The 12,495-nt window shown below is 41.5% G+C and overlaps 1 protein-coding gene across 2 annotated transcripts in view; it reads right to left on the bottom strand.

Moving 5' to 3' along the window:
• Nucleotides 1-12,495, bottom strand: part of disc1 (DISC1 scaffold protein) — a 56,973-nt gene that overhangs the window by 25,526 nt on the left and 18,952 nt on the right. For both annotated transcript variants that reach the window (XR_012598612.1, XM_074676444.1), the window contains exon 9: nucleotides 10,715-10,903. Coding sequence is in view for 1 of the 2 variants with exons in the window: in XM_074676444.1 (XP_074532545.1) it covers nucleotides 10,715-10,903 (189 nt within the window). In the remaining variant the exon portion in view is untranslated. The remainder of the gene's footprint in view (nucleotides 1-10,714; nucleotides 10,904-12,495) is intronic.

The following is a 12,495-nucleotide window of genomic DNA, read 5'->3' as shown; positions in this document are numbered from 1 at the left end:
TCTATTACCCTAAAAGACTTGACTAAGAGCGCGGTCACACTGGCCATCCAAACCGTGCCGTGCTTAAGCACAATTGCCCCCCCCCGCAGCGCTGTTCCCCAGCTGGAGACTACGGCCAGCGGTCACACTACCCCTACGTGAACCAGACTTAAGCGGGTATCACACACGCGCACGGCCCGACTACGTCATTGTGAAGCGTCTGTTTACATAAAGTGCGATCTCATTAGAGTCAGCACAATGAGACACAGAGAGCACTGCTACAACTTTAGAGACTTTTGGACTTATGGTGAGTCGTTTTCGCCTGACACAGCCCTCTAACACCCCCGCTTTGTTTAAAATGATTGTCGAGAGATGCGCTCACAGTAATCATATGTAATGGATCGCACGCGCTGTCCGTGTGCTTGTGCTCATGCATGAAGTAAAACCGTGCCGAAGCCCACCTCTTTGAAGCGTGCCGAAGCAGGGAAGCGAATCGTGCTCAAGCATGGCACAGTTGCGGTCACACTGGCCATTCCAAACGTGCTTTAGGGCTGAAGCACGCTTAGGCATGGCCAGTGTGACCGCGTCCTTAAAGTAAAAAGAGATGTGAGCTAAAGAAAAGAAGACTACAGATCTATTTACGCATAACTCCCTAGATTTGTTGTGTGTGAATGTAAACATGTTTTCCAACAGGTTATGCCAAAGTTTTTTTTTAATTTAGATGTGAAGCATTAAGAAGCATCATTGAAAAAAAGGAGAACAGAATTGCATTTATAACTTACAGCATTAACTCTTCTTAGAACAAAACTCTTTTAAGATGTTATACCCTTTCCCTTTTATACTTTTACGACCAAAAACCAGGACTTTAGTAGGGAAATTCCGTGCTATCCACCAATAAATGTGCGCTAGTATGAGAATAGAGCACCCTGAATCCTCAAAAGATGTGTGAACCCAGGATAAACTGTCCCATTCTTTCCTGAAAGGGGATTCTAGCTGCTTAGTATTTTGGGGTCTGTGTTGTATTTTACATCAAATTGCAACAACCATTTCGGATTAGTAACAAGTCAAGTTAGGCAAGCTAGTCTGAAACCGACTATGTGATCAAGGATTATGGCCACATTGCAATGAAAAGAGAGATTTCAGGAATAAATTTCTCGAAGAACAGGATAATAGTCATAATCTTGCAAATTAAATTTGTAGTGGTACAAAATGAAGACAAAATGTAACAATACAGCCAAAATGCCACAAGATTAAAATCATAATGTTAGAATCAAATTTAAATATTACAGGATATAAGTAATAATTTAATAGTTTAGTTGTAACGCTACAAGATTAAAATTGTACTTTTACAATAAAGCTGTCAAATAACACATTTAAAATCGTCGTGTAACTAGAAATACTAAATTTGATTTGCTATGTTACAATAGTTGTAATGCTATGATATTACAATAGCACTGTTACAATGCAGTTGCAATATTACAAGTTCTAATGTTCCAATAAAAGTCGTAATGATGTGAGATCAAAATTTGAATTTTACAATAAACACATTATGCTACGTAATCAAAATCGTAATGATACCATAATATCATTATGCTATTTAATAGAATTCATAATGCTTTTAACTTAAGGTCACAATGTTACAGGGAATCTTAAAGAAGTAGCATTAAAGTCCCAGTGCTATGAGATCAAAATGGTAATGGTATTTGATTGAACTCATAATAATATAAGAAAAAAATGTTTTCTCACAATAAAGTTGTAATGGTAGATTAAGTCTTAAAGTTTTCCACTTCTCCTATAGTCAGTTTAAAGTCAGGGGCTTGGGTCCAGAGAAGTCTCTGCTGTTTCTCATCGTGCTCATATCTGGGTTCTTTGGATGATACAGTTTGAACCTGGCTTTATAGATGCAGTGGCTTTCACTACAGAGTCATGTCAATTATCAATGCAGTGACTCCCACTACAGAGTCATGTCTGTTTTAATACAGTGCTGCCTTGGGGCCTGAACATTATGGGGGCTACAGGTTGAACGATAAGGTGAATAGCCTCCTCCTTTTTGGAACAATAAGAAGTTTTCCTCTTTGTGTGGCGCTGATGAAGAAATAATGACTGCAGACAATCAGATGTAAAGCTGATAGTGATTATGAACCTGGTGATTATAATCAACAGAACAAATAGAGCAGACATCTCTGTGTGTGATGATGAAGACCTTCTCTTTAATGAGCCTGCAGAAGTTAACCATGTGAAGGTGTTTGCAGCATTGTGATTCTTTCTGCTGCTCTCTAATTGAAAGTGAATAATGCAGCAATTTCCTCGCCGCCTTGTAACAATGAAAGTAGCTGAGGCTTGTGCGGCCTTCGTGTTGTCAAACAAATTACCGGTGGCTTCGTGCTAACGCAGCAACACCGATATATGCGTGCGACAAAAGCCGGAGCATAATAAGGCAGAAGAGGAATAGTGTGTCTTTGTAATTGAGTTGAAGCTGCTGAGTGTGATTAATGCGTTTAAACTCGGCTCAAACACAGTCAGCACACGCTCAGAGAGAGAGTGACAGGCGGGTATCTCTGACACACACTCAATAACCCATGATGCTTTGAGGCAGCAGGATCACACAGCAGAGCAAATTGGAGCTGTAACATCCTGCAGGCGGAAGAAGGCACAAAGACAAAAGGAGCCACATCACAAAAACCATCAGAGAGTTGAAATCTGAGCTCAGCTGGGTGTGAGTTTGAATCCCTCTGACTGAAGTGTTCCTCACTCTCATTATAACTCAAATCAAACTCAGTAAACACACTTTGTTTGGAGCTTACTTTGCTGCAGGCTGTGAGTAATGGTTTTATAATGACTGAATCTGTGAAGGAGCCAAATGAAAAGGAACTCCACTGAAAACACGCCTCACTAAAACATCCTCTCCACAGCTCTGTGCTTGTTTTTCTGGCCCATTAAACACATCTTGTTATTTCCTCTTTGGAAAACCACGTAAGCTCTCGGCTAATACTTCTCTAAATGAATGTTTCTATGTTTGTCTCATTTTTTCACAGCTTAATCAAACCTCTGCAAAGCTTTCGTAGGGGTTTTAAGACTTTACTCGGTGTAAACAAGTGTTGATAGGATGCTGGAAAAGTAGTTCCAGGAAATAAATGGTCCCTGTGGTCCATTTGTTATCTGTGTTTCCAGACTTCAATGAATTCGCAAATCAGGCCAGTGAGGGGTAAAGAAAAAACGGAAGTGCACCTCAACCCCAGACCAGTAGAGGGCAGTAAGACACACACAAAAGGCTATTCAGCAAATGTGACGCCTCTAAGTATGAAGGAGATTCAGCCCGTGCTGGTTTTGGTGGTGCTCTACCCTAAATTGATTCACTGATTCAACACCTGAAATGAGAAGAGGCAGAGAGTTCCAGTATGTTGAGACATCATGTGGATATAAATGACTACAGCGACATCATCCATGCAGATGAATAGGAATGCAATTATAATGCATTCCTGAGGACTTCATCTGTGTTTGAACAGCTGTTGTAAACTGCATATCCACTGACATGTTCAGCTGAAGGTCTCTAGTTTACCGGGTCACTCTTTAAACTGGAACACTGGGAGCTGACAGAGACACATACACACAATCAGGTCAAAGAAAACCAATGTACTGATCAGAAACAATCAGTGCTGCAGACCCTGCCCAGAGAATTCCAGGAATTTTGGATTGTACTATCCCTGAGCAGGAGCTTTGCTTTTCAGAGGGGACAAATTGTGTGTTGTCTTATTGAGGACCTGTTTAAAGGTAGGGTCTGCATTAATTTACCTTACTTGTAAGTAAACACAACATTCAAACCGTGCTCCTCCCCCTTGGCTTAGTGCCAGCGGCACACCCACAGCCTCCAACTATAACTACATGAACACTCTCACTAACCTAGAAACCACCTGCAGCATCAGGTTTCTATGTAGGAAAGACTTGAGAGCCATGCACCTGACTTGGCATGTTAGCACAAGCTAATCAGTGGGTTGTTTTACACATACAGTACTTGCTCAGTACAAAGCCAGCTCGTGTTGCTCTTCATCCCATGCTGCTCTCCAAGTTCCCTCAAGCAAGTGAAAGTCGAGCCAAGCTTCACCCTCATTTAGTAAAAAGCTTTATCTGTTTGGAGTTAGCTGTTTCCTTTCTCTCACTATCAAACACGCAAAGTCACTTGCGCACTGGGCGCGCTGAGATTGGCTGATGTAACCACGTCTACTGCCATCCTGATACAACCAAAACATCAACATACAGGCAGAGGAGGGGGTTAAGGCAGACACAGACATTGACACACATGTATAGGTCCAGAAGACGTCCAGAAGACATCCAGAAGTGACACTTGAGCAGGATCATACCTGTAAAAGTTGACTTTTTTCAGGAAAGTCTTGCAGGTTCTCTGTGAGGTAGACTTTGTTGCTATACTCTCCCGCTGCTATCACATCTGAAACAAACATCTCTAAACTCTAAAATTAACTGTTGTGGTTCTGCGGGTGTAGGTTCCCATCTTCCTCTTACAGACGTCTCAGTGATGGATGTGTTGGTTGAACTTGTTGTCCATCACTCTGTGTTTCCTGTAATCCTTACACCCCGTTACTATAACACTCCAACAAATCCACTGTGGAAATGCATCCTCCACAGAACCTCAGGAAAAATGAATCCTGCCAAAACTTCAGAGACAAAGACCTGGCTCGTTCTCCAGGGTCCACTTAACCACCATGCCGCTCTCAATCACTGAGACAGTGGGTAGGAGAAGAGCTGTCACACGTTCCATCATGTTCTCATCTGAAGAGCCCTGAAAGAGGCCCTGTCATGAATAAATCATACACGTCCCGGCCCTCACTATTGACACTTCATTAGGAGAAGATTACATGACTGTACATTAAAGGGATAGTTCGGATTTTTTGACATGAACCTGTATGGCATCCTCATCTATAGTTATGTACATCAGTGCTGTCTTACCCCTGTCAGCGTCCTGTGACCCGAGATCTGGTTCGGTTTTGGTCCAGACGAAAGTAGTCCGGCAACATGGCTGGGGTCACGAAAATAAAGCGTTTTTCCTCTGAAAACAATTTGTGTTCAAAAAATTCATGTCAAAAATTCCAAACTGTCCCTATAACACAGATACCGAGGTTGATGTACAACTAGAGCCAAGTTTGGCTTAAACAAGTTTCTGAAATTTGATGCATTTGAGAGAAATAAAAGATTATGGTTATTGTAACATCCAGTTCAATTAAAAGGTTAAGAAGCACAGAATCCAAGGTGATTCTCAAGTGTCTACAGGTGCTTCTTTTGGAGGCTACTTTAGATTAAGTCTTGAACTGGATTTAAACGTCTGCGTTGACTCTATGCTGTAGAGAAAACAGCAAAGACATCACATTACGGGCAAAAACCAGAAAAATAAATACTTTGACTATCCTTATCAGAGAGTCTGATTACCTGCTGCAGCACGTAGCGCATGCTAACAGCAGCATTAAATAAGCATTAGCAGAACACTTGTTTAAATGAAGAGGAGACACGCCGACACTGCCTCCACATTAGGTTTAGATGTCCTCACTCCAGGGGGCCATTTACTCGGGTTCTTCATCTCTTCAATTATTTATTTGTAAATTTAGCATCACTCCACATCTCTCAGGGGCAAAATTAGACTCTCAGCAGGGAATCAAACCTCCAGCTGTAATGGGTTTGGGTTTCCATCTGAGCTCGTGCCAGTGGCAATCAAGGACGTGATGGCTCCCAGGCTAGACCCCCCAGTACAGGAAGCAGGGTGGAGACGCTTGATGACATTAAGACATTCTAGTCTCCAAAATTGAGTCTAAATCACCATAATGATCTGAAATGATGATTTTTATTTCCTCAATGCACATCTGTAGAAGTGCAATGCCTGATATGTGACGGTCTAGACTCTTTGGTTCAAACATTTAATACAACAGCAGATGGCGTCACAAGTGCACCCCTCGTATCTGAAGTCAGCTGAAACGCACAACCTTAGCAGTAGGACGGTGAAATACTGCCTTCAAATGGGGTCGTGGTCATGTTTTCATGACATTATATGTTGGAATTTTTCTTACAGCTTTGAGTTTAAAAGTTGTGATGGGTCAGATGACATTCCTGTCATGATATTCAGTTTTACATGATTACACCACGTTTTGAGGGCTTAAAAGAAGCTAAGAAAATCTCATAGAAATCCTTCAAATGTCTTTTTCCAAACAATTGACCAGCAAGAAATTTCATTTCAGAATAAACAACTAATCTTTCAATAGAGATGTTTTAAAATTAGGATCATCTCGTTTTTAGACCTATGTTTGGGTTATTTAATGCCTTAAAAAATGGCTAAGGAACAGTGATGAGCTCCATCACTGTTATAATCACACACACTTTATTACATCACACACTCGTGTTCTCAACAAGTAACATTTTTGTCATTAATCAGTCTTTTATGCTATAAAAAAAATGTAACACCATGATTGACAGATCTGTTGATAAAGAAGGATCCTGGAGAGTCATAACACTTGATCTAAACCATCATGTGGGGCATTCTGGCTTCACTTTTGTACAATGGAAAATGATAAAGACTTGCAATCCATCTTTAAAGAGTCCATCAATGATGCAGAAAAGCAGGATTTAAGGACCAATGATCAGTGTAGTGTTTTTTTTAGATATTTATCTGGAGAGTTAGTGTTTATCTTACTAATGCCGCCATTACTCACATGGCCTGAAGACAGTTTGTGTCTCTGCATCTTTGATTCAAGCACTCCTCTTTCTCCCAGCTTTCCTCCACAACAATGCTCCTTTTCATGAGCAGCTGCATGTTTCCCTGCTCATAGGATGACACCAGCTTCATTAGCATGTGCTGGAAATGCTTCAGAAACCAAAAGGGTGGCCATCTTGACTTTGAAGTATACTATAATTTCTAATCCCCTCCAGCTAAAGAAATGCTAATGTGCTGTTTGTGAGCTATCACTTTACAGCTAGCGCCATGCCAGCCCCTTATTACCGAATGGGATGACAGTTTAATGAGCCCCTTGCTCAGTGTCAGAAACACATTGTAAAATTGCACCGGCTGCCATGTTGTGTGCACCCACTTGAGCATTTGAGCCGCACAACCGATCATTAAGTTGTGGCTCTGCACACATTAGTGACGTACCTCTCACCTGACTCTGGATCCTTTGTTTCGCTCAGCTGCTTTACTCCGAGGGAGGCTCTAATGTTGTCAGAGGAGCATGAAAAGCTCCATACGAAGTGAAAGTCTTAACAGTACAGTTTCACCAGCAGTTCTCCAGTTAAGAGCTGAAAATTTTTCGCTGTTAACTTGTAAGAGTGAAATGTCCACTGAGATGCACTAGTTCAAGTCTATTCTAAACTCTGGGTACAATAAGTAAATCTCAAAATATTTACTAGAGCTCAGAGGTCCACTTGTTCCAGCAGTGCAGGTGCGTTTAATCTAAATATGGTGCATGCCAAAAGCTCCTCAGTCACTTAAGATTCTCATAGTGATTACAAGTTCAAGCTTTAGGGCTTTCCATTGGTCCCAAAGTTCAAGACAAGAATGCTACTGAATCAGGATTTATTTACCCATTTCATTTACAAGTAGCGCACTAGTTTACTTGTTAACGCCAGGGAGTGTAGCTAATAAACTGTTCAAGCGTATTTTGTTCTTATCAATAAAAAAAAATGGCTTAGGTCATATTTATTTACCAATTTCATGTCCTGTGAGGACATTCTGTTGACAATTAATTGCAGTGACCCCTGTGGCCGGAATTGGTAGTGTCATTTACAATACGATGTCAACAGAGCTCACTCTTTCTAAGGCATGCATTTGTTTTTGAGAGCAGATCTTTTTATCTCCTTGCTTTGTTCAATACAACTTTGTAAACGCATCTTGTAGTGTAGTATAGTGTCCAAAAGGTGCATGCACTATCTCTTTGCAGTTATTCACAGCCCGGTGCTCAGAGATGTGTCGATAATGTGTCTCAAATCCTGGTTACGTCCAATGTAATGTGGCAAATTAATTTTACTTCTCACTGAAAAAGCCAACCTTGCCACAGATAGCACATAGAAATAACACATTTTGTCGCTGATAATATATTACAAACAGCCAAATATATAACAGTGAGACTATTTCATGATCATTTGTAGAGTCCTCACCAGGCCTTTTTGATACCTTTAATTTCAATCAACAAATGATTTCTTACGCAGAGATATCAATGAAATTGACTGTTGGGTGACTTGAGGTGTTTAGGACTCTACCTTGGCAACAAAACCCCAGCAGGTGGCTTATTTTTCATTCACACATGAAACAAAGGAACCAAATCAAGCAGCATCACTTGGTTTATTTTAAAAATGATGGATCAGATTCACCACATGGACCTCACTGCAACAGTAACAGGATGCCCCCTAGTGGCACAGGGGTACGTGTATGACTAGATAAGACAATGGGTCTTCTCTCTGATGCTGCAGCCAGTAGTTAAGAAGTAGTTAACAGCGCTTTATTACCCGCCCTAAGGTTGTAGCCAGATCCAGTCTGAGGTCTTTCACCCAGTCACCTCGCCCCCCCTCCTCAGCGCCCTCCTGTCTCAGTGCCTCAGAGAGGAAAGTGACCTTTTTTAAAAATGCCCCTGTATCTGATGGACGAGAGAGGAGCACTGCAGGTGGTGCCGTCAGAATCCATTTATCTCTGCCAGAGCCAGAAGGCCAAACTTTCTAACCTCCCCTTTAAAAGTGAGCCTCTTTAAGAGGCATCCAGAGCCGCTCCGACTCGAGTGTGTGAGCACAGATCCATCATGTCTGCAATGAGTGGCTCAGAGGTAATTGGCTACTTCACACAATCTAAAGCTCGTCCCCCTCCCCCTCTTCCTCTTAACAGCCAGCGCTCCTGCTGCTATCTCGTTTGATGCTGTCAACAGCAGATCACTTCTCCTTCATTTGGGAGAAAAGTCATCGTCCACTGATGTCATCGCAGCGTGGAGCCACATCAAGAGAGGCCTCATCTTTCAAAGAGCGCTCATCACTCACATTCAGATTGATATTTAAAAGGTGTTTTCACAGAGACATAGAAGCATACCTTTCAACTAAAATTACCCCCTCTGGGCTGCACGGCAATCGCTAACCAATCAGCGTTTCCTACAGAACGATTCTGAAACTGTGGCCAGGAGGGTGAATATATGTATATTCAACAGAATATTCATAAAACATTGTCAGTGGGCACACACTAAACAGTAGAAAGGGGGAAATCACACTCAGAAACAATTCAAGTGTTAATTCAAGTTGATTCATATTACATCTTTGATACAAAGAAAATTATATTAGTTAGTTTCAGAGCTTAAAAGTCCAAAATAATGGCATATCACATGTAAATAGCATGTCTTCATTGTCCCAAAAGCAAGATTTTGGATTGAGCTGCAATAAAAGTGACGAATTCATAGTGGGTGGGTCACTATGAGAACAAACACTGAGCTGATAGGCTGTCTGAAAGTAGACCAAAACAGAGGGAATACAGAGTTTGTTGTTAAATTACAAGCGGAAATTATATCACTAAATTTTGCATCAACAATCTCAATGATGAAGATGTGAAGATGATGGGCTAAAATGCTTGACTGTAACTAAATTGTATGTTGTTGTCATTACCAAGACAATGACATGACAAAAATGTTCATAGCGGAGTGTCAGCATTACATTCCTGTAACAGGCTAACTTAAGCTGTGTTTCCACCAAGCAGTCCGGATTAGCTCGTGTATCACAGTCAACGCTCTTTGAGCCCACTGTGCTCTGATTGGCTGGCTGTGTAGAATTCTAAAGCCTGTTTGTTCAGAACATGAACATCAAGGACACGGGATTTCTGAACTGTCATTAAAGCCGCGTTTCTACCAAGCAGACCAGTTTGGTTCATCTTGGTACGGCTCGCATTTTGTGGGGTTTCCATTAACTTATCTCGGGACAAATCTCCAAATAACCGAGCCGTCCCACTTTTTGGGACCCTTTCATATGGATGCCAGACTGAATCAATCTGCTCTCAGAGGGTGGCTCAACACACTGTAGACCGTTTATTGGTCAAAAGAATTGTCACTTACCATGCGACAACGGCTGCATTTCTCCTAGCAGCACACAGACTTATCTGAAACAAAAGCTTGATTGCACTTTGTATCAAAGAGCCACATGCCAATCAAAGAGAGGACAAAATGCTGCCTGTCTTCCATCTATGCTCTTTGTTTACCGTGTCGTGCTGCTACGGCGTCACACTATTGTTCAACAGCTGCAGCTTTCGGTGTCAGGCTTAAATACCGCCTACCACAAGAGTGCACAGTTTTGCTGTGGAAACGCAAACGGGATCAAGCTTAACTGAATCAAACTGTACTGAACCAAACCGGACTGCTTGGTGAAAACAAGGCTTAGGATTTCACACTAGATTTGATGTCATAAAGGCTGTGTTTTGAGGCTTGTGTCTCATTTCTTTACCTCTTAGTCTGATTTATTCTTACGATCATATATTGATTGTTGGTATTTTTTTTAATTAATGTCTGAGCTGTCTGGGTGACCCTCCATGACATTGTCGTAGTGGTAAAATTCCAGCAGTGTGAGTGTTAAAGCAGTAAAAAGCCTGTAGTGGGGACTTTATTAGGGCAGTAACGTTGATTTGTAGCTTTTCTTTCCCATATTTTACCCTCAGCAGCTCAGTCCCTCCTCTGGGATGATCCAGTTCCTGTTATTTTGAAGCAGGCCTGCCTCAGTGACTCACCGTGCTGGGCCTCCCTCTCCTCCAGCTCCTGCCTCAACTGCTGCCTCTGCTCCTTCATCCTGCCCAGCTCCTGGCTGCTCCCCGCGCTGAGGCTGTGCAGACGCTTGGCCAGCACCTCTAACCGGTCCCGCTCCAGGTACACAGCTTTCATCTCCGCCTTCAGCTCCTTGGCGCTGCTGAAGTCATTACCTGCACAGACCCCGAGGCACATTAAGCTCACATCATCCATTAATGAGCGTCTCAGTCATTAATAGCATCATTAGATTAGGCTAATTTACCACTTTCATCAGGCAGCCATGTGCCTCTGACTTCCTGCTCTGGGTGGAGGGCTCAAACACTGCTATAATGTCAAACTAATGTGTTATCAGATAAAAGTGTTATTTACAACACTGACTGTGGACAACATCAGGGGACTGAAGTGAAGAATAAATATTAGTTTGGCTATTATATGGTAGACTGGTTTGTTTGTTTGTTTGTTAGGTGAACAGGAAGCTCTTAACTCAGAGCATGAGATGCTGATCTGTGTGCTGCTCTGTAACGATACTAATGAAGATTCAGCGTGCTGACTTTTACAGTTTTTGGGGGGTTGTTTACTTGAGATGCGTGATAGCTGGTTGGTCGATTGGTTTGTTGGTTTGATATTCTGTTGATGTCTGTTTGCTGATTGATTGGTTGGATAGCTGAAGACTGTTGGTTTGACTGTCTAGTTGGCAAGAAAACTTGATTGTTGGTTAATTGGTTGAATGGTTGGCTAAGTAGTCGGTTGGTCAGTTTGTGTTTGCTGTTTTTCTTGTTGGATAGTTGGTTGGTTGAGTGGAAAGTCGGTTGATTAGTTGGATGGTTGGATAGCTAGTTGAGTTAAAAGCAGATCAATAAGACGGTTAGTCGGTTGGTTGGTTGGTTGGTTGGTTGGTTGTTTTGCTAAGCAGCTGGTTGATTTGATGGTAGATTAGTTTGTTGGTTTGTTAGCTGGTTGGTCAGTCGGTTAGTTGGCCAAATAGTTTGGTGGTTGGTTGCTTGGCATATTGGTCAATTGTTTTATTGGTTGCTTGCTTTCTTGGCTGCTTGCGTTCTTGCTTGCATGGATTATTTGATTGGTAGTTGGTCTGTCAGTTGGTTGATGATTGGTTAGTTGGTTGCTTGCTTTATTGGTTGTTTTGTTGGTGAATGAGTTAGATAGCTGGTAAATTGGTTGGTTAGTTGATTTGACAGCCAAATAATTGTTTGTTTTTGGTTATATTTGTTACCTGGTTATTAATTAATTAGTTAGTTTGATAGTCAGTTGGCTCACTAGTTAGTTGGTTGGTAGGTTGAATAGCTGGTTGGTTGGTAGGATTGTCAGTTGGTTTTGCGTGTTTGGTTGGTTGGTTGCATAGTTGGTATATTGGTTGGTTGTATAGTTGGTTGGATGTTAGTCGGCTGATTGTATAGCTGGTTAATTAGCTGTTCAGTTAATGTTAAGACATAATTGCTTATTAAAGTGCTAACAGAGCAGGGCACTTAAAAAACTACTGCTCTGGTGATAGAGTTTAGCAAATGACTTTCAAAGTAAGGAGATTTACTTGTAATAAGTCCACATGGTCCTTCAAAGCTTTTATCATCTTTTGTCTCCTTCAGTTTCTGATGAATCCAAAGTGACTCATTTATGATGGGTCTCATATAATCTATATTTAGTCTGCTTGAAACCTAAAAGAATACAGCAGCATGAGTTTAAAACAACATTTCTGTTTCTCAGCCTGAGAATAATCTCAGAGAAAATGTCTACAGTGTGAATATGTTTG

This window comes from Halichoeres trimaculatus, unplaced genomic scaffold, assembly GCF_033239565.1.
Source record: "Halichoeres trimaculatus isolate MK-OKI-2021-1 unplaced genomic scaffold, fHalTri1.1 fHalTri1_scaffold_8, whole genome shotgun sequence".
Lineage (NCBI taxonomy): Eukaryota > Metazoa > Chordata > Actinopteri > Labriformes > Labridae > Halichoeres > Halichoeres trimaculatus.
The sequence above is the reverse complement of the archived record's forward strand: the minus strand, read 5'-3'. Positions and strand labels throughout refer to the sequence as shown.